The 22,551-nt window shown below is 47.7% G+C and overlaps 1 protein-coding gene across 1 annotated transcript; it reads left to right on the forward strand.

Moving 5' to 3' along the window:
• The first annotated feature begins 16,010 nt into the window (after nt 1–16,010).
• Nucleotides 16,011–21,642, forward strand: LOC125393599 (cytochrome P450 1A1). The gene is made up of 7 exons (XM_087905273.1): nt 16,011–16,169; nt 18,161–19,011; nt 19,474–19,600; nt 19,687–19,776; nt 19,871–19,994; nt 20,141–20,227; nt 20,373–21,642. Exons 2-7 carry the CDS (start codon nt 18,175–18,177, stop codon nt 20,659–20,661), a joined length of 1,554 nt encoding a protein of 517 aa, XP_087761399.1. The 5' UTR covers nt 16,011–16,169; nt 18,161–18,174; the 3' UTR covers nt 20,662–21,642.
• Nucleotides 21,643–22,551: the final 909 nt, after the last annotated feature.

Raw genomic sequence — 22,551 nt, forward strand, 5'->3', positions numbered from 1 at the left:
AGGATGAATTGTGGGATGTTTGTACACTGTGTCTATGTAATTGCTGTGACTGATGTAATTAAAAAAGTTGACTCGTCAATAATTAGGCAGGAGGCTATAGGCGGGACTTCTGGGCAGAGAGAGAACTCTGGGGAGAAGAAAGGCTGAGTTGTCTGCCATACGAGGAGGAAGTAGTATGGGCAGCATGGAGATGAGGGAACAAGTCATATGGAAGAATGTACATTACAAAACTATGGGTTAGTTCAAGTTATAAGAACTAGTTAGGAACAAGCCTAAGCTAAGGCTGAGCTTTCATAGTTAATATTAAATCTCCGTGCCATTATTTGTGGGATGGCAGTCCTAAAGAGAAAGTACTGCTATAGGATGATGACTCTGACAGAGTCACAGAGCCAGTGTGAAGACAGCTGGGAAGGAGGGAACACTGGTTCCTGTCTGAGTCTTCACTGCGTTCAGCTCACTCAATGAAACAGGTCGGAAAATGAGGCTAAGTTTCATACAGATTTCTTTTCTTCTTTCTCATTAACTGAATTCCATGGCTTACTTTATCTAGATGCCTCCCCACCCTTTATTATGACACAGGATCTGTCTATTGTAGCCTTGGCTGCCCAGGAACACACTATGTAGACCAGGCTGGCCTCAAACTCAGAGATCTATGACCTCTGTATTCTGAGTGCTAGGATTAAAGGTCTGTGTCATGATGCCTGGCTATAGATGTACTTTAAAATAGCAAACAGACAGAAACTATTTTTATTTTATTATAGGCATGTGTGAATGTTTTGCCCTCATGTGTGTTTGTGAATCACATGGGTGCAGTGCCCATGGGGGCCAGGAGAGGGCATCAAATACCCTTGGGACTAGAGTTATAGATGGTAATGAGTCATCAAATGGGTGGAACCAGGGTCCTTTAGAAGAGCACTGAGCCATCTCTCCAGCTCCTAGATGTCGTCAATTTTCATTTACTGTTATTTATTCATTTCAGGGTCCCTCTTTGGGATACTAGGTGATATTTAGACATGGAAACTCAGCTGTGAAAAGGTTCTCAGGTTGCCCTTGGGTCTGATGACTTTGACCATTCTCAGGAGGTTTGCTGTACACCTCTCTGTTAGAATTGGTCGGCTGGTTTTCTTCTGGCAAGTCTGTGGGTGTGGGTTATTGGTAGAAGGGTCTCAGAGGTCAAATGACATTAACACGACCAGCTATTGTCTTTGAGATTTTCATCAGTTGACTGAATAGTGACTGTCAAGTTTCTCCAAAGTATACTTGATGTTAAGTTGAGAAGTTATTTTATCCATTTTTTAAAATATATATTTCAGCATAATTTCTTCATTGATTCTTTGGGACCTTCACATTGTGCACCCTCATTCTGCTCATGTCCCAGTCTGCCACATCTGCCCCTCATCTTTGCAGCATCCCCAACAGAAAATTTTTTAAAAACTAAAACCAAACCAAGCAATCAAACAAGCAAAAACTTTCTTCCCTGCCTTTCCCACGTCCCGAGCACCTCTTCATTCATCTTAGTGCCATTGGGAGTCTTGGTGTGTCACACAGCATACCATGCCCGTGGCAATGAGTCATTGGTCTGGTTCAAGGCCTTTATTTTCCTACACCATCATCACTGGACCCTGACGGACACTCTTCTCAGATACCCTGCACCAGCTCCAGCAGGTTATTGATAGGGTAGATGTTAGGGTGCGCCAATCCAAAACCCTGGATGTGGTCCTGTGTGGTAGCTGAGCTGGTGTCAGTCTGGGCCACTGAGGCAGCCCTCCTCAGATGAGGGAGGGGTAGAGTCAGCTCTCCTAGGCTCAGGCCATCAAGGCCAGCTCTCCCATGCCTGTGGTGAGAGGTGGGACTATCTCTCCTGAGTGCTGTGGGGTAGGGGACAGCTCTCTTGCTGCGCTGTCGGGCAAGGGGCAAGGCCAGCTTTCCCCGGGCCAGCAAACAGCAGGTCTAGCTCAGCAAGGCCCTCTGATTTCATCACGCATGCTTCCCATGGCCTCCTGAGGTAACACAGGCCTCAGACATCAACACAGACCCCAGCTGCAGCAGCACCAGGGTCAGGACAGCACCAAGCCTATGGGTAGCACTGCAGGCCACTCAGATCAGCATGGCTCTGGGACCCACAAGGCCCTCGGACACCAATAAGGCCACAGGGTGTAGCCCAGACCCCAAGCTTCTGTGTGGCCTTTAATAGCAACATGGGCCTCTGACTTCAACACAGACCCTGGATTTTATCCATTTTTAAGTCATTTTCTCCTCTCTCTTTCCAGTCTTCACCCTTTGAAAGAAGTCATTGTGCACAGCTCACACTCAAGTGGTGGAGAGTAGCTACATAAATATTCAGACATTTTTCTATGAGAGATTGCTCTTTTAAATGTTTTTTTTTTAAAATTAAGCTACAAGAGAGCTGGGGATGCAGCTCGGTGGGTACAGGACTTGCCAACCACACACCAGGACCCAGTTTAACCATTAGCTTTTTGTCAATGGAGCATGGTGATGCACACCTGTAAACCCAGTTCTTGGGAGGTGCAACCAGGAAGGTCAGAGGTTCAAGATCATCCTTGGACTCATAGAGGGTTGGAGGCCAGGAAGGGCTACTTGATAGAGTTTCTCAAAAATAAAACAAACCCCCACAATAAAGAAAAGTGCACATATCATACCTAGTTCAAGGAAACTTTTTGTTTGTTTTGGTTCGGTTTGAGACAGTAGTACTATATAGTACAGTGCCCATGCACACCTTTAGGAACTTGAATATGACTAGGGCATCAGGGGAATGAAGAAAAGACAGACAGACGGACAGACAGACAGAGAGAACACTTGGATCAGGTTCTAGGCTCTCAAATGGAAGAACTTCAGTACCCTGGAAGCTCAGTGTATTTATCGTACAAAGCTGAATGGAGTGGTGGGGTTAGTACATACAGCTGAACAAGGAGGTGGGGTTATCACAAACCGATAAGGAGGCGAGGTTTATGGTACACAGCTGGATCAAGGAGACAAGTGTAACTAACCTCAGTGGGAGCAGTCTCTGGAGGGGAGTAGACTTCAAGTTGTAAATACCCAGGGAGCGAAAGCTGTGGTAGACATTTTTTTTTTTTTTTGCACACACTGTCAACATCTGCACACAGATCAGAAGAAATGCTTTGCCTCTGAACCTCACTTTGAGGGAGGCTTTCTCTCCATGAGTCTGAGGCTCTGGGGTCCTTGGCATGGCTGTGCCCATGGCAATAGCACACATTCACCCAGGACTTCAGTCACTCAGAGCTTACGTTACTTGCTACAAAATAGTCCAGTCTGGCCTAGAATTCAAAAGCCTGGGGTCTACAAATAGCGGAAATATAGTCACATAGCCCTAGTGCCTGGCCTCAATACATCTTTACTAACCTGACAAGTAAGAGTAAGGATTATTTATGTTACGAGCGTTTGCTTGCAAGAGTGTGTATGCACCACATTGCATTCAGGAGCTCTTGGAGGCCATATTCTCTAGAACCAGAATTATAGATCATCTTGACTATCACATATCACATGGGTGCTGGGAACTGAACTTGGGTCCTCTGCAAGAGCAGTAAACACTCAGTTGCTGAGACATCTCTCTGAGACATCTATCTAGCCCTAGCTTTTTTTTGTTTTGTTTTTGAGACAAGGTTTCCCTGTGCAGCTCAAGCTGTTGTGAAACTCACTGTGTAGACCAGGCTAGCCTTGAAGTCAGAAATCTGCCTGCCTCTGCCTTCTGAGTGCTAGGATTAAAAATGTATGCCATCACTGCCCAGCCATCTAGCCCCAACTTTTACTTAACAATGCTATTTTTTATTAATTAATTAATTATTTCCAGTCCATCAATTATTTCCCCTCCCTCCTCTCCTCCAAGCCCCTTCCAAACCCCCCATCCACCCCTTCTTTCTCTTCAGAAAAGGGCAGGCCTCCCATGTATGTCAGCTAGCCATGGTATATCAAATTACAGTAAGACTAGGCACCTCCTCTCCTACTGAAGCCAGATGAGGCAACCCTGTAGGAGGAAAGCATCTTAAAAGCGGGTAACTTATTCAGAGACAGTCCCTGCTCCCTCATTAGCAGTCTGACAAGAAGACCAAGCTACACAACTGTAACATATATGCAGAGAACCTAAGTCAGTCCCATGCAAGCTCTCTGGTTGGTGGTTCAGTCTCTGTGATGCTCTATACACCCGGGTTAATTGATTCAGTAGGTTTCTTGTGGTGTCCTTGAGCCCTCTGGCTCTCAGAGCCTTTCCTCTCCCACTTCCACAGGATTCTGTGAGGTCCGCCTAATGTTTGGCTATGGGTCTATGCGTCTGTTTCCGTCTCTTGCTGGCTAAAGCATCCCTGACAATTGGGCTAGGCACCAATCTACAAGGATAGCAGAATATCATTAAACAGCATTTCACTGACTACTTTTTTCTCCAGTCATGTTTGGTTATAAGACAGAGTCTCACTGTATACCTTTGGCTGACCTGGGAGTTGCCATGTAGTCTAGACTTGCTTAGAATGCACACATCCATCTGCCTTTCTCCTAAATGTTGGGATTAAAGGTGTGTGCTAATATGCCTGCCTCCACCTTTATTCTTTCTTTCTTTTTTCTTTCTTTCCTTCTGTGAGACAGGGTTTCTCTACATAGTCCTGAATGTTCTGGAACTCACTATGTAGATAGGCCAGTCTTGAACTCACAGAGAAACAACTACCTCTATCTCTCAAGTGCTAAGATTAAAGGCATGAGCCATCATGCCCAGCTACCTTTATTAAGTTTTAATTTCATTTTACTTCAAACATTTAACTTTTTAAATTTTGTGTGTATGAATTTTTTGCCTCCATATATATCTGGAGACCAGGAAGGGTGTTATATCCCTTGGGAATAGAATTAATGCCAATTTTGAGCCTTTGTGTGGGGGTTGGAAATTGAACCCAGGTCCTCTGGAAAAATAACCAGTGTTTTTAACCACTGAAAAAAATCATTCCTTTTAAATTTTATTTTAAGTGTATGGGTGTTTTTCCCTGCATGTATTTCTATGCATGCCTGGTACCCATGGAGGCCAGAAAAGGCCATCAGACACTCTGGAACTAAAGATACAGATGGTTCCTAGTTGCCATGTGGGTACTGGGAATCAAATCTGAGTCCTCCAGCCCCAAAGAAACAGTTGTTTCTTTGGTTTTATTTTTTTTTAAGAGTCTTACTATGTAGTCCTGGCTCTCTTCAAAGCCATAATAAAGATCTGCCTGCCTCTGCCTTCTAAGTACTGGGACTAAAGGTGAGCACCTGGATCCACCTATACTTTTGAACAGAGTCTCTTAGTGGACCTGAAGCTTATTGGTTTGGCTAGACTGGAAGGCCAGTCAAGCTTCCAGAATTCACCTGTCTCCTTACCCCCAGGGCTTGGGTTACAGGTGTACGACATTATTCCCGGATTTTAAAAATGGTTTTTAAAATTTACTTGAAAGCTTTTTTTGTATGTATGATGTGTGACTATTCGTGGGCATGCATTTGCCGTAAGTTCAGAGTCCAGCCTCAGGTTTCAGTTCTCAGCCTCCACCTTTTATGAGACGGGTCTATTTTTATTCACTTCTCACGACAGGACTTCTGACCCTTGAGCTTCCTGGGAGTTTTCTGACTCCAACTCCCATCTTACAGTAGTTGCTCAGGAATAACAGACACTTGCTACAGTCTGGGTCTATGTGGGTTTCTGGGATCTGAACTTGGGTTCTTCATGCTCATGTGGCAAGTTCATTCCCCACTGAGACATCTTCCCAATCCACACCCGATTTCAAGGAATCTGAATTCAGAGTGAAGGGGCTGCATCCAAGACAATGCCGAGCACCGCACGGCAAGAGAGAAGGAAACTTCCACAGTCTTTCTCTGTGTGTTGAACTCCACTCTGCCTTTCTGGTCCAACCCTGCTCAGTTATCACCACACTAGCCAGGACCCTCTGGATTTTTACAGCCTTACCTATCACCTTCCTCCCTTCAGGACTATGAGTAGATAGAGTTTTCCTGTGTCCTGGCAGTCGCTCCCAAATAATCACGCAGAGACTTATTATTATAATATCTTAGTCAGTAGCTTAGGCTTGTTGCCAGCCAGCTCGCACAACTTAAATTAACCCATTTTTGTTCATCGCTGTGCTGCCCAGAGGCTTCTTTAGCTCACCCGTGAACTTCCCATATTGCTTCTTTCAAGTCTGGCTTGGCCCTTCTCAGACTTCTCCTCCTTATTCCCACCATCCCCTTCATCTGTTTTTCCCACCTAACCTTATCCTGCCTAGCCATTGGCCAATATGCTCCTTATTAACCAATGAGGGTAATATATAGTTACAGTGTACAAGGATTGTTCTACTAGGAATAACTTGGGGTATTTGAGTGTTCTCCACAGGCCCATATGTTTGAGGCTTGGATCCCAGGTCAGTGCTATTAGGAAGGGGATGAAAGCTTTGAACTGTGGCCTTGTTGGAGGCTTGGAGTTGCCAGAGGACTACCTTTTAAGGGGACTGTGAGACCCTAGATTTCCTCTATTTTTTCCCACCTCCTAGCTTCAGGGGAAGCAATTTTGCTCTGCTGCACTCTTCCCTTCACTGGTCCAAAACCAGCAGGGCCTTCTGACTGTGAACTTAAATTTCTAACACTGGGCCAGTAGACTGTTTCCCTCCCCAGGCCGATAAGCTCAAGTATTTGTCGTAGGAATGGAAAGTTGGAACACAGATGTTGACACAGCCTCAACATTTATGTATACCTATACTCTCTGGTGCTGGAACCAGCACATAGCATGCGCCCAGATAAAGGGTTGATAAATTAATTAGCATGCAGGGATATGAACCTGTACAAGAGTTTGGTGATGGCTCTTCTTACGGAATTTCCTGCCTTGGTCTTACAGAGGAGTAAGAACGCTTAGTGTTCCCTGATCTACTAAGCTCAGGCTCTCCTACAGTTCGCACAAGACATCTCTGCTTCAGCCGCTAGCTCTATCTTGCCTGCCTGAGAAAAGGTTTTTTATTTTTGCTGTTTGTTTGCTACAGCTGTGAAATGTGCTAGCAGAACTGACACATTGAGTACTTTATTTTCTTGAATTTTAAGCATAATTAGACACCCACAGCTCTCCAGTCAGTGCTCCATGCTGCCACCTAAGGGAACTTTGTAAAACTGCATGCCAGATTCCCCTCAAAGTTGCTTGCTTGTTAACTTCCCAAGGCATTTAAAAGTTTCCTGGGCTGGAGAGAAAACTCAGAGGCTAAGAGCACTGGCTGTTCTTCCAGAGTTCTTGAGTTCAATTCCCAGGAACCACATAGTGGCTCACGATCATCTGTAATGAGATCTGGTGCCCTCTTCTGGCCTGCAGGCACACATGCGGGCAGAATATTGTATACATAATAAATAATTTTTTTAAAAAGTTTCCTTAGTCCCCCGTATGTGATCCCCATCCTCCCACACTGCCCAATGTGTGATTCCCATCTTCCCACTCCATCTTCTACCAGCCAGAGGGGCTGCATTCACATGTGTTGTTCCCACTACCCAGAACACTTGACCCCTCCTCTAACCATTCTTTGCCATCCAAATAACACCCTCAAGAAGATGCATTGTTTTTCTGGTAAAGAGGCTTGCTTACGCCTCAACACTAAGAAGCCCTGCTGATAAGGCATCTTTATACCTCCAGTGTGTGATCTAAGCCCACCTCTGCGGGTTTATCCTTCTTTGGACATGGTTCCTTCATGGTATCAAAATCATGCTGTCATAGTGATTTGGCTCCATTCTCCCTCTCTAGACTATGAGAGATCACCACATAGCCCAGGCTCATGGCAATCCTCCTGCCTCAGCCTATGAGTCATGAGATTACAGATGCACACTACAACTCCCTGCCTGGCACCCACTATTACTCATCTGTCACATAGTGGGCACAGTGGTGTTCTCTGGGCACAAACTATTCTGCCAGCTGGGAGAGGAAGCTTAGTGGTTATTGCACTTACTTTTCTATTGCTGTAATAAATCACCATGACCAAAAGCAACTTGGGGAGGAAAGGGTTTATTTTATCTTACAACGGATAGCCCATCATCCAGGGAAGTCGGGGCAGGAACTGATGCAGAGACCATGGAGGAATGCCGCTTACTGTCTTTCTCTCTAAGGATTTCTCAGCTTGCCTTCTTATATTCCCTAGGACCGCCTGCCCAGGGGTGGCACCACCTGCAATGGATGGGCCCTCCCACATCAGTCACTAATTAAGAAGATTCATCACAGGCTTGCCTATAGACCAATTTGATAGAAGCATTTTTCAACTGAGGTTCTCTTTTCTAAAATGATTCCAACTTGTGCCAAGTTGAAACAAAACTATTCAGCACAGTGGTAGAGCCTTGTCTAGTAGGCATGAAGTCCAGGTTCATCCCCAACTCTGTGTGTGTGTGTGCGCGTGTGTGAGTGGGCACACACACACACACACACACACACAGAGTATCATTTACTGTTCTAGACAAAAACTTCCATTTCTGAAAAATGCATGCAAGCCTTGCATCCATGGAAGAGTCTAACAATAAGCTAATTAAAACAAAACAAAACCCTTAAGGTGTTGTACAGCCTGTAGTTACTCAGGTGTGTGAAAGGAAGAAATTCTTGGGCGTGGGAGTTCAAGACTAGCCTGGGCAACATAGCAAGAGCCTGTCTCAAAAACAAGTAAGTAAAATAATGACAATCAAACAAACAAGCTGGGAATGGTATAGTATACACCTGTAATCTCAGCACTTGGAAGACTCGGGCAGGAGGGTTTAGAGCTCCAGGGCAGTCTAGGCTGTGAATCAAGTTCAAGGCTAGTAGGGGCGCTATAGTAAAATACTATCTGAAGAAAGCAAAGAAAAAAAAAAAGGCAAGAAACAAAACAAACCAAGATAGCAAGCAAACAGCTCGGCAGGCCCAGGTTGTTGGCCATCCCTTGTGCTGGCCCTGGCCCTGCAGACTGTCAATGCCTCCCACTCTGCCTTCTCTATGTGTTCCAGTCTTAGAAAGCTCTGGCATGGGATAGGAGCAAAGAAGGACAGTGAAGCTGGGTTTCCCTCCCTTAGACTCCTTGTGTGAAGTTATATCTCCCAGGCTGCTCTCCTAAGTGTCTGAGTTCTGGAATGGAGGGAGCTGGGCAGGGGAGAGAATAAACCGGGGGTGGGAGGGTGGGGGGTCAGAGAGGGTGTGGAGCAGCCTCAGAAGTGCCTCCCAGGAAATTGCAAGGATTTCTCTCAGAGCCTTGGAAAGTTAAACATCCTGAAAACTTCAAAGTTATCCATCTTGGGAAGACTGACTATATTTCCATATCCAGGAACTGAAGAGTTGAGGCTGACAGAGGCAAAGAGCAAATGAAGCAGCAGGAACCTGACCACAGCTGCCTGCTTCCTAAGGCATCCCAGAGTAGAAATAACCACACAGACTCTCAGCTTTGCTGAGAGCAGGCGCCCCCTCACAGACACTCACCAGAGGACAACCCAACAGCATTGCGGTCTTCTGGAAATATAGCTGATCAATAAAAGCTGTCCTGACGCTGAAGGGGAGAACAATAGAAAGCTGAGGGATGGGGGTAATTTCTTCGGACTCTGTCCAGCCTTGGTGAACCTTCTTTAGGTACACTGGATGGGCGATTTTTGTTGTTGATTGTTTTGTTTCTGTTTTGGTGGGGGCAGTTGAGTCAGAGTCTCACTGTGTAGCTTTGAGTGACCTTGAACTCACAGAGATCAACCTGTTTCTGCCTTTGGGATTAAAGGCACACCCTGATGCAGGGTTGCCTAACATGCAGAGAGTGCTGCTGGGTTTGGTACCCAGGCTGGCAGGCTTGGATTATAATTCTTGTACAAGTTCCCAATGCCCAACTCATACTATGAAATGGAGAAGAAAAGAAGGGACAGAGGGAAGGAGAGAAAGGCAGCAGTGGGGAAGAAGGAAAAAGGGATTGGGGTGTTGAAGAGCCCAGTGGTGCTGATTTAAATCAAGTAATAAGGATGCAGGATGGAGATATAGCTCAGTGGTAGAGTGCTCCCCTGGTTTACCAAGGCACTGAATTCAAGCCCTAGCACTGTGTGACATCAACGAAAACCTCAGAAAGCAACAAAAGCATAGGCCTGGCCGGATGGCCCAGTGGGTAAGAGCACGTGCTGTGCAAGCGTGAGGACTGAGCTCACATCAGCAGCACCCATGGAACGCTTTACCTGTAAGCCCAGTGCTGTGGGGGACAGAGAACGGAGGACCTCTGGGACTTGCTAGCCACCAGCCAAATTCCCAACTCAGTGAGGGACCCCATCTCAAGGGAGTAAAATGGAGAGTAACAGAGCAAGATACCCAATGTCTGTCTTGGCATATATATGTGCATACACACACATACACACACACACACACACACACACACACACACACACACACACACACACATACACACACCCTGGCTTTAGGAAAAATTGCTTCTAGATACACTTAGCTATCCATTCCCTCTCTGTGATTGGTTTGTTTGCTTGATTTTTGTTCCCCCATCTCCCTTCCTCTCCTTTTATTTTTTTGACATTTATTTTGTATGTGTATGAATCATCTGACCAGCCAAGTTTATTTGTGTTTGAGATGATTTTCTCTCTCCTTTTCAAGACAGGGTTTCTCTGTTTATTCCTGACTGTCCTGGAACTAGCTCTGGAGACCAGGCTGGCCAGGAACATGGAGATCTACCTACCTCTGCCTCTGCCTCCTGAGTGCTGGGATTAAAAACATGTACCACCACTATCCAGTGAGACCAGGGTGGGGGGTAGGGTGGGTGTCTTCTATAGACCAAGCTAGGCCAGAACCTTCTCTAAGTAGCGGAACCTGCCCTGTCTCCACTTTTAAAGTGGCATTTATAGACACTGGACACCACGTCCTGCTCAAATTGTGACTTTCTTTAAAAATGAAGCCCAGGTAACTAGCACAACCACGCCTGCAGAAAGAGAAACTCCTTTTCCTCCTGGAAGTTCCATCAAAGCTCCCACAGAAAGGCAGCGATGCTCACCACCTCCACTACACTACCAACGAAACAAGCCACGGCTATTACAGTGAGAAACGCTGTCTCAAAAAACGAAAACAAAGAAGCCCACAAAACATCCACAGTGTTTTCATTAGCCTAGCCTGGGGTAGAATTGTCCTCATAAACTTAACAGTAGACAGCAGAGATCCAGCTGTCCCCAAAGGACGGTTGACATAGAATTGAGAGTAGAAAGGACTCTAAATGCTGGGCTTACAGAACCCTCAGAAGTCCACTATCACTGAGGTGATCATGTAACTCAATGTAGGAGCTTCCCCGACTAGTCTAGAATCTTTTAAGAATAAAAGAAGGCACTTTAAATATTTATGTCAGAACAACAGGTTTACTCATGAATTCCTGCTGCGGGGGTAAAATAGCTGACAGAAACAGTCTAAGGAAGGAAGGTTTTTTTTTTACTCTATTGTGGTAGGAGGGCACAGCAGGAACATGGGCCGGGCTGCATTTGCAGTTGGGAAACAGGGGGAGGTGAATGTGGCTGCACCTGGCTTTCTCCCTTGTAGCTGGTCCTGAACCTTCACAGAAGAGATGGTGCCAGCCACATGGCAAGTCAAATCTCTTGGAAATACATCAGAGGCACGGTTCCATGGTGATTCTACATTCCGTCAAGTTGACCGTCAAGACTGACCACTACCACAGCGTTAGAGCAAGACTGTCCTAGGAAAGTAGCATTGCTTTAACTGCAGCCGACAAGAGTCAGGCAGTGGAGGGCAGTGCCATCTGGGCCTGGGTCCTACCGACTGAATCTCAGTGGGTCTCTGGGCACAGAGAGGGAAGGTGCTCAGGCTCACATGCTGGCTGCCCTGGAGGGAGACTGGGTGGGAAGAGGACATAATGAGAGACAATCACAGGTTTCCACATCCACGCAAACCCCACTCTTCCCACCTCTTCCTCCCGCCTTCCACTACTACATTTTTGTTCATATGGTGACACCTGCCTAGGTCATCAATACCTTCCCCTAAGTTCCTCATATTCATTCAGGTTCCCCAGAGTCCCTGTGTCACCTGCCTCAGCCTTCTCTGGTTTCTGGAGCATCTATGGGCTCTGCCCAGGCTTTCTTTGGGGTGTGGCTCCTCTCTTCCCTGTGGAGTTGGAAATTTTTGTAGGGTCTTGTATCTTTCCTGGCTTCTGCTACCTAGCCCTCAGCAGTACTGACCAAAATCCTCCAGCTGTTGATTTCGCCAGGATGACTCCCAAGCTGTTTGACTCCCTCCAGCCCAGAGCCCTCACCCTCCCAATGTGCTCCTGGGATCAGTCACTCAGAAAGTCAATGAGCTTCTCACGCAAAGGCATAAACTTTGACCTCAGATTGGGTGTTAAACTCTGTGTCAAGGTCTCCAAACCTTCTGCCTGTCAATTAGCCAGGGATTAGAGAGGGCCCCATTCCTTCCACAGTGGCTGTCAGCCCAGACAAGTCTTGGTGACAGTTGATGTAAGGTCCCCACTACTTCAGTGCTCAGGGTCTGGGGAGATGAGGGTCTTGGCTTAGAGCCTGAGCTTGTGGCCCTGCGGCTTCCCTGAGCAGGAAGAGCCATTGCCTGGAAACAGGATACCAGAGATTTGGGCTCTGATTTCATCTGCCCCAGGTCACTGTGTCTGTTCTTTCTGGACTCAGTTTGTCCAGATGAGAAGGAAAAGAGGGACTGCCTATATTAGCTAGGGAAGGTTTTTGAGTCTAAAGCCTGGTAGAGGACAGGAGCCAAGCAATAAGGCTTCCTGTGTTCAGGGTGGCAAGTCTGAGAACTAGGTCTTCCAGCATGAGGAGTAGGTTTCCAAGACCCTCTGGAGCTAAGGCGTTGCTAGGGACAACAGAAACAGGAGGAAGTGAGTGACTGTAGAGCAGGCTGAGGGATCTAGAAGGGTCTGGCTCCCACTTCCTGACTAGGATTTATTTCTACACAAGCTCTTGCAGGTCTCTGGTTCTGGCTCCAAAGTGGGTACCAGGACATTTCTTAGTCTGAGTAGAGATGCAGTGAGTGGAACGGCTGTGAGGATGCTGAGGAGGCCACTCCACCTCCTATGTCTCCTGCTTGTTCTGTTGTCCAGCTCATCCCTCCCCTTCCTTTTCTCCTATTCCTCATTGTCCTCCTCCTTGTTTTTATTTCTTCCAGTCTTCCTGTGTCTGCTCAGTACTCCTGGATGGGCTACTGTCAGCTCAGGCTGACCTGGAACTCATGAAAATCCTCTTGCTTCAGCTTCCCAAGGCTTAGGGTTATAGGTATGTACCATCATGCCCAGAACTTGTTATCTAATTATTATTGTCACATACCAGGGGCTGAATGCTATAACGCAGTTTTGGCAATCATTTCTTCCTCACAAAGACTTGTATACTTCATTAAATTTCAACATGCAGATTTTCTGCATTGGGTCATAGAGGAAGAAGAAGGAGTTGGATGAGGATCATAACTATGGGGTCAGACGTCCTGAGACTGCCCATGAAGAAGTGCTGGAACTGACAGCAGGTGAACTCTAACTTGCTGTGGAAAGGATATGGTGGGCGTGTGTTATTGAAGACTCAAAATGGGGACTACTAGAAGCCTGGATGGGCAGACCTGGTAGATTCTGCAAGAGGTTCTGGTTTCTATCTTCAGACACCAAAGGATCTGAGCAAAGGTGGTAACAGAAAGCTTTTCACACTCTGGAAGGCACAGTGGGGAAGAAGGAGTTGACAGAGTCCAAAAGCAAAGGGGACTCCATTCTCTACGGAGCAGTGATAGGGACCTTGATGAGACTGTGACCACGGGGCTAGACAGATGTCAGAATGAACAGAGGTGTTCTTGGTCCTGCAGTCTATTTCCAGCACAGAAGCCTGAGTAATCTTGCTCGGGTCACACCATGTCCATATTATAGATTCTCATCTTCCTTGGAGGTGGTGGTGTACTTCTTGCACTGGGCAAATGTCAGGAGAACACCACCCCATTCCACAGCCCTACCCATAACTAGTCCTCTGGAGCCTCTGTGCCTAGGAGGTGTACCTGCTACAGTTGCATCCCCAGGTAGGTACGTGAGAGGCTCCATTCTTCATTCCACACTTTTACCCCTGTCCAGTGTCATCTCAGACAGCACTCACACCCCTGGCAACTCCATTGCAGTTGTAAACTGACCTCTCTTTATCACTTTATTTTTCTTCCTTCTTTTCTCTCTTCCTTCCTTTCTGTTTCTTTTCTTTCTTTCCTCCTTCCTTTTTTTTTTTTTCTCTAAGACATGGTTTCTCTGTAGCCTAGCTTCTTTTTGGAGTCTGTCCTAGAAGTTGATATGTAGACCAGGCTGGCTTTGAACTCACAGAGATCCTCTTGCCCCCCCCCCACGTCTCTCCCCAGTGCCGGGATAAAAGGCATGCACAACTACCGCCCGGCTATCATTTTATTTTTCTGTTGCTCATTTTGTGCCCTATACCAGTCTCTGTGTCATTGCTTATCACCTGTCTCCCCCAGCAGAGGGTCACTGCGTCATAGGAAGATTATTCGATTTCTTCCTAGTGTCCAGAGCATAATAGTCAGTTGTGAATATTTGTACAATGTATGAGGGTGTCATGGGACTGGAGGGGGAGGTGAGGGGGTGAATGAGGTTGATTTTTTTTTTATTTTGTTTTGTTTTCTGACCTTGGTCACAGAGCAGATGGCAGTGTTACTTCTGAGGGCAGGTGAAGATGTTAGTTAGGGACAGGTTGAACTGAGTTAACAAACAAGTTTTGCTTTTCTCCTTAGACATCTTACTTTGGGAGCACTCTTCAGTTCCCGAGAGTGCCTGCAAAACAGCCAGATAGGTGTGCCGGGTGGTGCTGTGTGTCTTGCCACTAAAAATGTGGACACACGCTGTCAGGCTTTTGCTCTCATGCAGAAGCCGAGCTCCGCACGCAAACCTGGCCCTTTGCACCGCCCCGTTCTGTTTAGTCGCGCCCTCGAAAAGCCTAGAATACTTCTATCTCTCAAGCCCCACCCCAACGCCCCAAGAGAGACTGGCCCTTTAAGAGCCTCACCCCCGATTCCCCTCCCCCTGCTTGCGTGACAGCACTGGAACCCGCGCCCGGTTCCGAGTTTGGTAGTTGGGTGGCTGCACGCGGGCCTTCAGGCTCTTCTCACGCTACTCACGGGCACCTTGCCCCCAACCAGGTGGGGCGGGGACAAGCAGGCCGACCTCTGCCCCCGAAGGATGGAGCAGGCTCAGGCACGCAAACCCCAAGAGCCTGCTAGCATACCAAGCATTGCCCCCCCCCGCCCCGCTTTGTGGCCCCTGACCCTCTTGCCAACTCGCGTGGATCCTCCCTCCACCCTTTCCTCCACTATCCGCAGCTTGCTGCGCAACAACTCGCCTCCTGATTTCTCAACGTGGTCTGTTTCTGTATGCAATACACTAGCAAGCCCCGGGAGCCCAGAGAGAGCTGCAAGAGGGGTCTGCTGGGCTTGCAGCTTGCCTAAGGTGACCCTAGAGGTGCAATCTGTATGCCCGCCACCCATCCCCACCCCTAGATCAAGCAGCACGAACTTCGGCCAGTACTCAATCTGTGGGGGACATAGTCATCCAATGGCGCCACTCGCCTTCCTGTACGTGACCTCGGGGCTGGGGTCGTTGCGCTTCTCACGCGAGCCTGGACTCAGGAACCAGGGAAGGAAAGACACCAAGTCACCACCCAGCAGCTCTCCCTCCACTAGCCTTTCCTGGCACCCATTGGCTTAAAGTGGGCGAGAGAATCTTACACACCCATTATTTTCCGAGCACAAAAAGAGTGAAAAGGAATCCCCGTGGTCCAAGATGCAGCCCCCCCCCCCATATTCGCTTTTTAGGTTCCCCAGGATTTCCCCGCAAGCCTCTACCTAGCAGGATTCTGTGCTGTCTATGGAGAACCTTGAAAGTGGGGTGACCCCAGCCTTTACTTTTTTATATGCCAGCGCCTACATCAGGTAGCACTTAACGACGTCTTGCCTATCTCACCCCCTCCCCCTCCTGCCTAGAGCATTCCCTAAGGCTGCCCCTCCCTCTGACCCACTGACTGGGCTCCAGGGAAGAGGGCGTGGCCACAGACAGTCCTATAAAGGTGGTGGAGCCTTCACCCTGACCCTGAAGGTGGTAGTTCCTTGGAGCCTTCCCTGATCCTGCTTGGGATCCCCAGAAAGCACTCTTGGGTTCAGCACATCCGCACAGACAAAGGTGAGTCCTGGGGGCTCCTGGCTTGCCCCTCCTTCCCAAGAAAAGGAAAGTTTAGATGATGGGTTGCTGGGTAGTTCCTCCATGATGGGATACTAAGAACCTTTATTGTGACCAGGCAAATTCCTTAGGGGAGAAACTGAGGCTAGAGAACTAAAAGGATTTGCCTAAGGTCCAGTAGCTAGTGTCAGATCTTTAGATGGAAATGAGATACCCTATTACTTTCAGGTCAACTCCTACTGCCTCACTGATCACCGGGGGCTTCCCCATTCCTGCACATGTAACCCCTTCCTCAGGACTGCCAGTAGGGTAGAGGGCTCTCTCTGGGTGGGTAGGGTGGATAGAGGAGGTGCATTGAACTTTTCCTGTGTACTTCATCTTATTTAAAAACTACCCCTGATAGCCTCTACCCTCCCAAAGGCTAGCATGGCAGAGCTGAGAGTTCTGGCTGTCCTCAGCAGGAACCTTGGAACCACCCACTGCTCACGGGTTCCCTGTCCCACCGACAGACTCTTCCATCCTTGCTGGGATACAGCCAGCTTTATAGATTGCTAGCTGGTGGAAACAAGAGCTGTATTTCCTCTGGCTCTTCCATCTTACAAAGGGGATACCAACTCTGTAGAAGGAGGAATTATTGCACACCAGGCTGGCAGCATCCCAACTGCTCTGAAGGAATTGAGCCGCTAGTGTGCTTTGTGAGTCAACTTCTCCAGGAAGACCCTCACTTCAAGGTGGCTGTAGTATTTGGGGTAGGAACTGTACATCTTCTTGTCTTGTGTGATTCAGATCTTCTTTTCCTAGCATCTGTACCCTCTGTACGGGTGACCTTTTATTTGTTTGTTTGTTTGTTTTTTCAAAACAGGGTTTCTCTGTTAAGCTCTAGCTGGTCTGAAATCTCTGTAGACCAGGCTGGCCCTGAACTCACAGATCCACCTGCCTCTGCCTCTGCCTCCTGAGTGCTGGGGTTAAAAAGCCTGCACCACCACCTCCTGGCTGACATGGACAATCTTGTCTTACCTCTCTCCATATGTAACTGAAGCCTGAAAGGTAAAGTGACTACTTCAAACTACCGGACTGGACTTCACTGCAGAACGACTCTCCTGGCTGGGCACAGCCTTAGGGCAGTCTATAAATTTTCATACTTTTTCTAGAACAAGGTTAAAGAAAAGTATCCTCTTAGTTTTTGTCAAGTTTAGATCCAGCCTTGGCTTTTCTGACTCCAGTCGATAGTTTTCTTATAACCCTAGCCTGGTGGGAATCTCCCATTTAGTTTTTGCTTTTTTATGTCCTGAAGAAGTGGGGGAAGCCCAGGCTATTCATTCATGAGAATTGAGCACAACAAAAAGCCCATCCGGGATTACTGTTATTCGGTACTCGATCTAGCTGCTTTTAAAGTGTGGGTCAGTTGAACTCAGAGAACTAGAGCTGAGAGAAATGTGGCTTGGGGACTGATTTTCTGTCCCCTTGCATCCCTGTCCTCTACCAGGGTTAAGTGGAGTTCTTTAGATCCTGGGATGAACAGAGAGACCTGAGAACTCATTTTTTTTTATTTTCTTTTTTTTTAATATTTTTATGGTTTATTTAACTTTATGTACATTGGTGTGACGGTGTCAGATCCCCCGGAACTGGATTTTTAGACAGTTGTGAGCTGCCATGTGGGTGCTGGGAATTGAACCCGGGTCCTCTGGAAGAGCAGTCAGTGCTCTAAACCGCTGAGCCATCACTCCAGCCCTTTTTTTTTATTTTCTAAGGGAGGCCCCTGTGATAGTAGCTGGACAGTCCACAAGACCCCAGCCTTTCTGTGTGTGTGGGAAAACTACTGAGGAATTTTTGACACAGAGTGGCAGCTCAACAAACAATCTCTGAATCTCTGTCTCCCTCCATGCCCAGTGACACAGGCTTCTTTCCTTGACCAGCATGGTGATGATTTAGGAAATTCAGCCCTCGCCCTCAGTCTGATGGTCTATCTTTTCTTTTCTTGCCTCTCCTCTCAGAAGCTACCTAGATCATGCCTTCCCTGTATGGACTTCTAACCTTCCTGTCAGCCACAGAGCTGCTCCTGGCCATCACTACCTTCTGCCTCGGATTCTGGGTGGTCAGAGCCACAAGGACCAACGTCCCTAAAGGCCTGAAGACTCCACCTGGGCCCTGGGGCTGGCCCCTTATTGGGCACATATTGACCCTGGGGAAGAACCCACACCTGTCACTGGCCACACTGAGCAAGCAGTATGGGGACGTGCTGCAGATCCGCATCGGCTCCACGCCTGTGGTGGTGCTGAGTGGCCTGGACACCATCCGGCAGGCCCTGGTGCGTCAGGGAGATGACTTCAAGGGCCGTCCAGACCTCTACAGCTTTAATTTAATCATTAATGGGCAGAGCATGACTTTCAACCCAGACTCTGGACCAGTATGGGCTGCTCGGCGGCGCCTGGCCCAGAATGCCTTGAAGAGTTTCTCCATAGCCTCAGACCCAGATTCTTCATCCTCTTGCTACTTGGAAGAGCATGTGAGCAAGGAGGCAGAATACCTCATTATCAAGTTCCAGAAGCTGATGGCAGAAGTTGGCCACTTCGACCCTTATAGGTATTTGGTGGTGTCAGTAGCCAATGTCATCTGTGCCATGTGCTTTGGTCGACGTTATGACCATGATAACCAAGAGCTACTTAGCATAGTCAATCTGAGCAATGAGTTTGGGGAAGTTACTGCCTCTGGGTTCCCAGCTGACTTCATCCCTGTCCTCCGCTACCTACCTAACTCTTCCCTGGATGTCTTCAAGGACCTGAATAAGAAGGTCTACAGCTTCATGCAGAAGTTAATCAAGGAGCACTACAGAACATTTGAGAAGGTAGAGGCTGTGGAGGAGCAGGTGGTGGTGGGAAGCAGGTCGGGTCCAGGGCCAGAACGTCACAGGCAAGCTTGAAGCCAGTGCAGAGTGCACTCCATTCTCACCAGGGCACTAGAACTTTTCTTAACTAATCCCTCTGTGCATCTGTCAGACAAAAGCCACCAAATAGGAGGAGTCCTGGGCCAGTTCTTGCTGGACCAGGAAGAGTTAAAACCCTGTCTCTAGGACTCATAGTCTAAGACTAAGAGTGTCAGGCTCTGTGCCTCAAGGGTCCCGTGAGTTGGGGCCATCAGTTCTCTCAAGTAGGAAGGAGACTTGGAAGAGGCAAAGGACAGCTAGGACAGCAGCCTCAGAGTGTCAGCTCTTGCACAAAGGCGCCAATGACAGGGAGGGACCAGGCCTAGATGGAGAGGTGGGTCTAGACTTGGGTTATGTCTCACCCTGTGCTCCTTTGCCTCCCAGGGCCACATCCGGGACATCACAGACAGCCTCATTGAGCACTGTCAGGACAAAAAGTTGGATGAGAATGCCAATGTCCAGCTGTCGGAGGATAAGGTCGTTAGTGTCGTCTTTGACCTCTTTGGAGCAGGTATGTGCTCTTCAGCGAACCATCTTGTGCTCAGGTGCCCGAAGCTGCCACACCCCTAACTTCTCCCTCTGTTTTGTCCTGGTCAGGGTTTGACACAGTCACCACTGCTATCTCTTGGAGCCTAATGTACCTGGTGACAAACCCTAGGGTACAGAGAAAGATCCAGGAGGAGCTAGGTAGGTGGTGGCTCCACTCAAAGTAGTCTGTGTGCGGGGACCCTGATAAAGTCTGAGCAATCCCTTAATCCTCTTGATTCTCTGTATTCTGTAGACACAGTGATTGGGAGGAATCGGAGACCCCGACTTTCTGACAGACCTCAGCTGCCCTATCTGGAGGCCTTCATCCTGGAGACTTTCCGACATTCATCCTTCATTCCCTTCACCATCCCCCACAGGTTAGGCCATAGAGCTATTGGTATTTGATACTAGGCCTTAGTTAATATGCACAGCCATTTGAGGCTTCTGAAAGGGACATGACATGAGAGACAGGGATAGATTCCCCCTGTGTCCCTGAACCTGACTAAGCTTCCTCTTTCCCCAGCACCACAAGAGATACAAATCTGTGTGGCTTCTATATCCCCAAGGGACGTTGTGTCTTTGTGAGCCAGTGGCACATTAACCATGACCAGTAAGTTGACGGGGGAGTGGAAACTCCTGTGTTGGCGAGGTCCATCCTCTCCTGGGCTTCAGACCCTTTGTCTTCTTGGAGATTGACCAAATTGATTCGTATAAGCCCCTGAACATCTATTTCAACTGTCTCCGTTTGCTTACAGGGAACTGTGGGGTGACCCAAACAATTTCCGGCCTGAAAGGTTTCTCACCTCCAGTGGCACTGTGGACAAGGTCCTCAGTGAGAAGGTCATTCTCTTTGGATTGGGCAAGCGGAAGTGCGTTGGGGAGACCATTGGCCGATGGGAGGTCTTTCTCTTCCTGGCCATGTTGCTGCAGCAAATTGAATTCAGCGTGTCCCCGGGAGAGAAGGTGGACATGACTCCTATCTATGGGCTGACTTTAAAGCATGCCCGCTGTGAGCACTTCCAAGTGCAGATGCGGTCTTCGTGACCACAGCATCTCCAGGCTTAGACTGCGTTATATGGTCACCGACCAGGGGGCTTGTTCCAGGGATTTAACTACAATCAGAAACACCGATTCTGGGGAATCATGCCTTCCTCATATTTTGGAGTTGTTTCTCTATATACTGACCACAAACAGCGGGCACAGCAGAGGCCGACAGGAATTTCAGAGCCTCCCAAGTTCAGAAGGCTAGGAGGCCTGAAAGGATAAGGAGATTTATGGGCCGCAGAAAACTTCCGAAGAGCTCTCTGGGTACTCGAGTGGCTGTCCTGTTTGAAAAATGCTTCGAGCAAGTCATGCCAGGACCTTTCGGGTTTCTTTGGCAATTGAGATCTACCCAGAATAGATGGAGAAGAAGACTCACAATACTGCCACAGAGGTGTGCTTGTCATTTGCTAATGCTGAGCAGCCTTCCCACATGGGTCTAGGCCTCTGTCTGTTGGGACCACCCTTATTTATTCTACATAGGAATAAGCAAGGTGCCCTTGTCCTTGCAAAGCCCCTTTTCCTGTTCAGATATGCTGGCTCTTGTGTCTAGGAAGATCCAAGGACAGAGGGGCAGACTGTCTGGGCAGTAGGACCAGGTCCAGAGCAAAGGAATAACTTTTGAGACAGAGTCTCGTGTAGCCCACGTTGCCTTTGAACTTGTTGTGTAGCCAAGGATGGCCTTGAATTCCTTGTTTGTTTTTTTTCCTGCTTTTTACCAACCTACCAAGTGCTAGGATACAGTCATGGATCACTACACCAGCTCTTGGTCTCTCTTCTTTGCTGTATAAAAATGTTCATTTAAGAAATGTTTATACATAAGTTTTTTTATTTTGGCCTGTATTTTGCTTGTGCATTTATATTAGTCATATCTTAAGAGCTTTAGATCAATGCATTTAATGTCACATAGAAAACCCCAACTCCAGTATCCAGAAATATATAGAAAATACCTACATGATCTAAATAAAATATTACCTGGAAGTACTACATGTGGAAAGGCTTGTTATTGTTTTTGTTTTTTACAATTTTCTTTCTTTCTTTCTTTCTTTCTTTCTTTCTTTCTTTCTTTCTTTCTTTCTCTTTTCTTTCTTTCTTTGGCAGGATTTCTCTGTGTAACAACTCTAGCTGTCCTAGAACTTGCTCTGTAGATCAGGCTGGCCTTGAACTCACAGAGATCCTCTTGCCTTTGTCTCCCGTACTGTGAGAAAGGCATACACCACCACTGCCCAGCCATGCGGAGAGGTTTTCAACCTGAAGTTAAGCCACATTCACACCATGAGCTCAATCTTACGTTGTGTTTGAAGAGAGGAGCGGCAAAGGAGAGGTGAAGGGACCACTCTCAGGCGGTTGTTAGTGGTGCCTGCCTCTCTAGCTTGTCACACGATGATAGAGTGCATTCTCTTGAACTCTAAACACAAGTCTGCTTTCAGAAGGCCCTAACGCTGCTGGAAGGGTCTGATCCACAAGGATATCATCTAATTCATGTTAACCAGGGGCTTTACCAGTCCTGCTTAGGGAACGTGGATTCTAAAGCTGGGGATAGTGTTAGTGGGAAGGGATATTGGGGTCTTTGGGAGGCATCTGAGCAGAGCCTTCCTTAAGGATGAGAAGCAGTCTCTTGAGAGGCTTGCATATCAATGCAAAAAGCCTTATCCCTCAGGAATCTCAGTGTGGCAGTGTCAGGCAGGGGTGTATGGCAGACCCACACAGTCAGAAGTTCCTCTGGCTGACGTGCTAAGAGGACATGCACATTGGGATGTGACCCTTCCTAGTATCACCCCCCTCAACTTCCTTCTTGATCAGCTTGTAGTGGCTTCCAGCTACCATTCATGCTTTCTGATTGGAGTAGACAGTTTCCACTCACAAGAGTTTCAGACCACCGTAAGGAGCAAA

Source organism: Myodes glareolus, chromosome 4, assembly GCF_982192425.1.
Source record: "Myodes glareolus chromosome 4, mMyoGla1.1, whole genome shotgun sequence".
NCBI lineage: Eukaryota > Metazoa > Chordata > Mammalia > Rodentia > Cricetidae > Myodes > Myodes glareolus.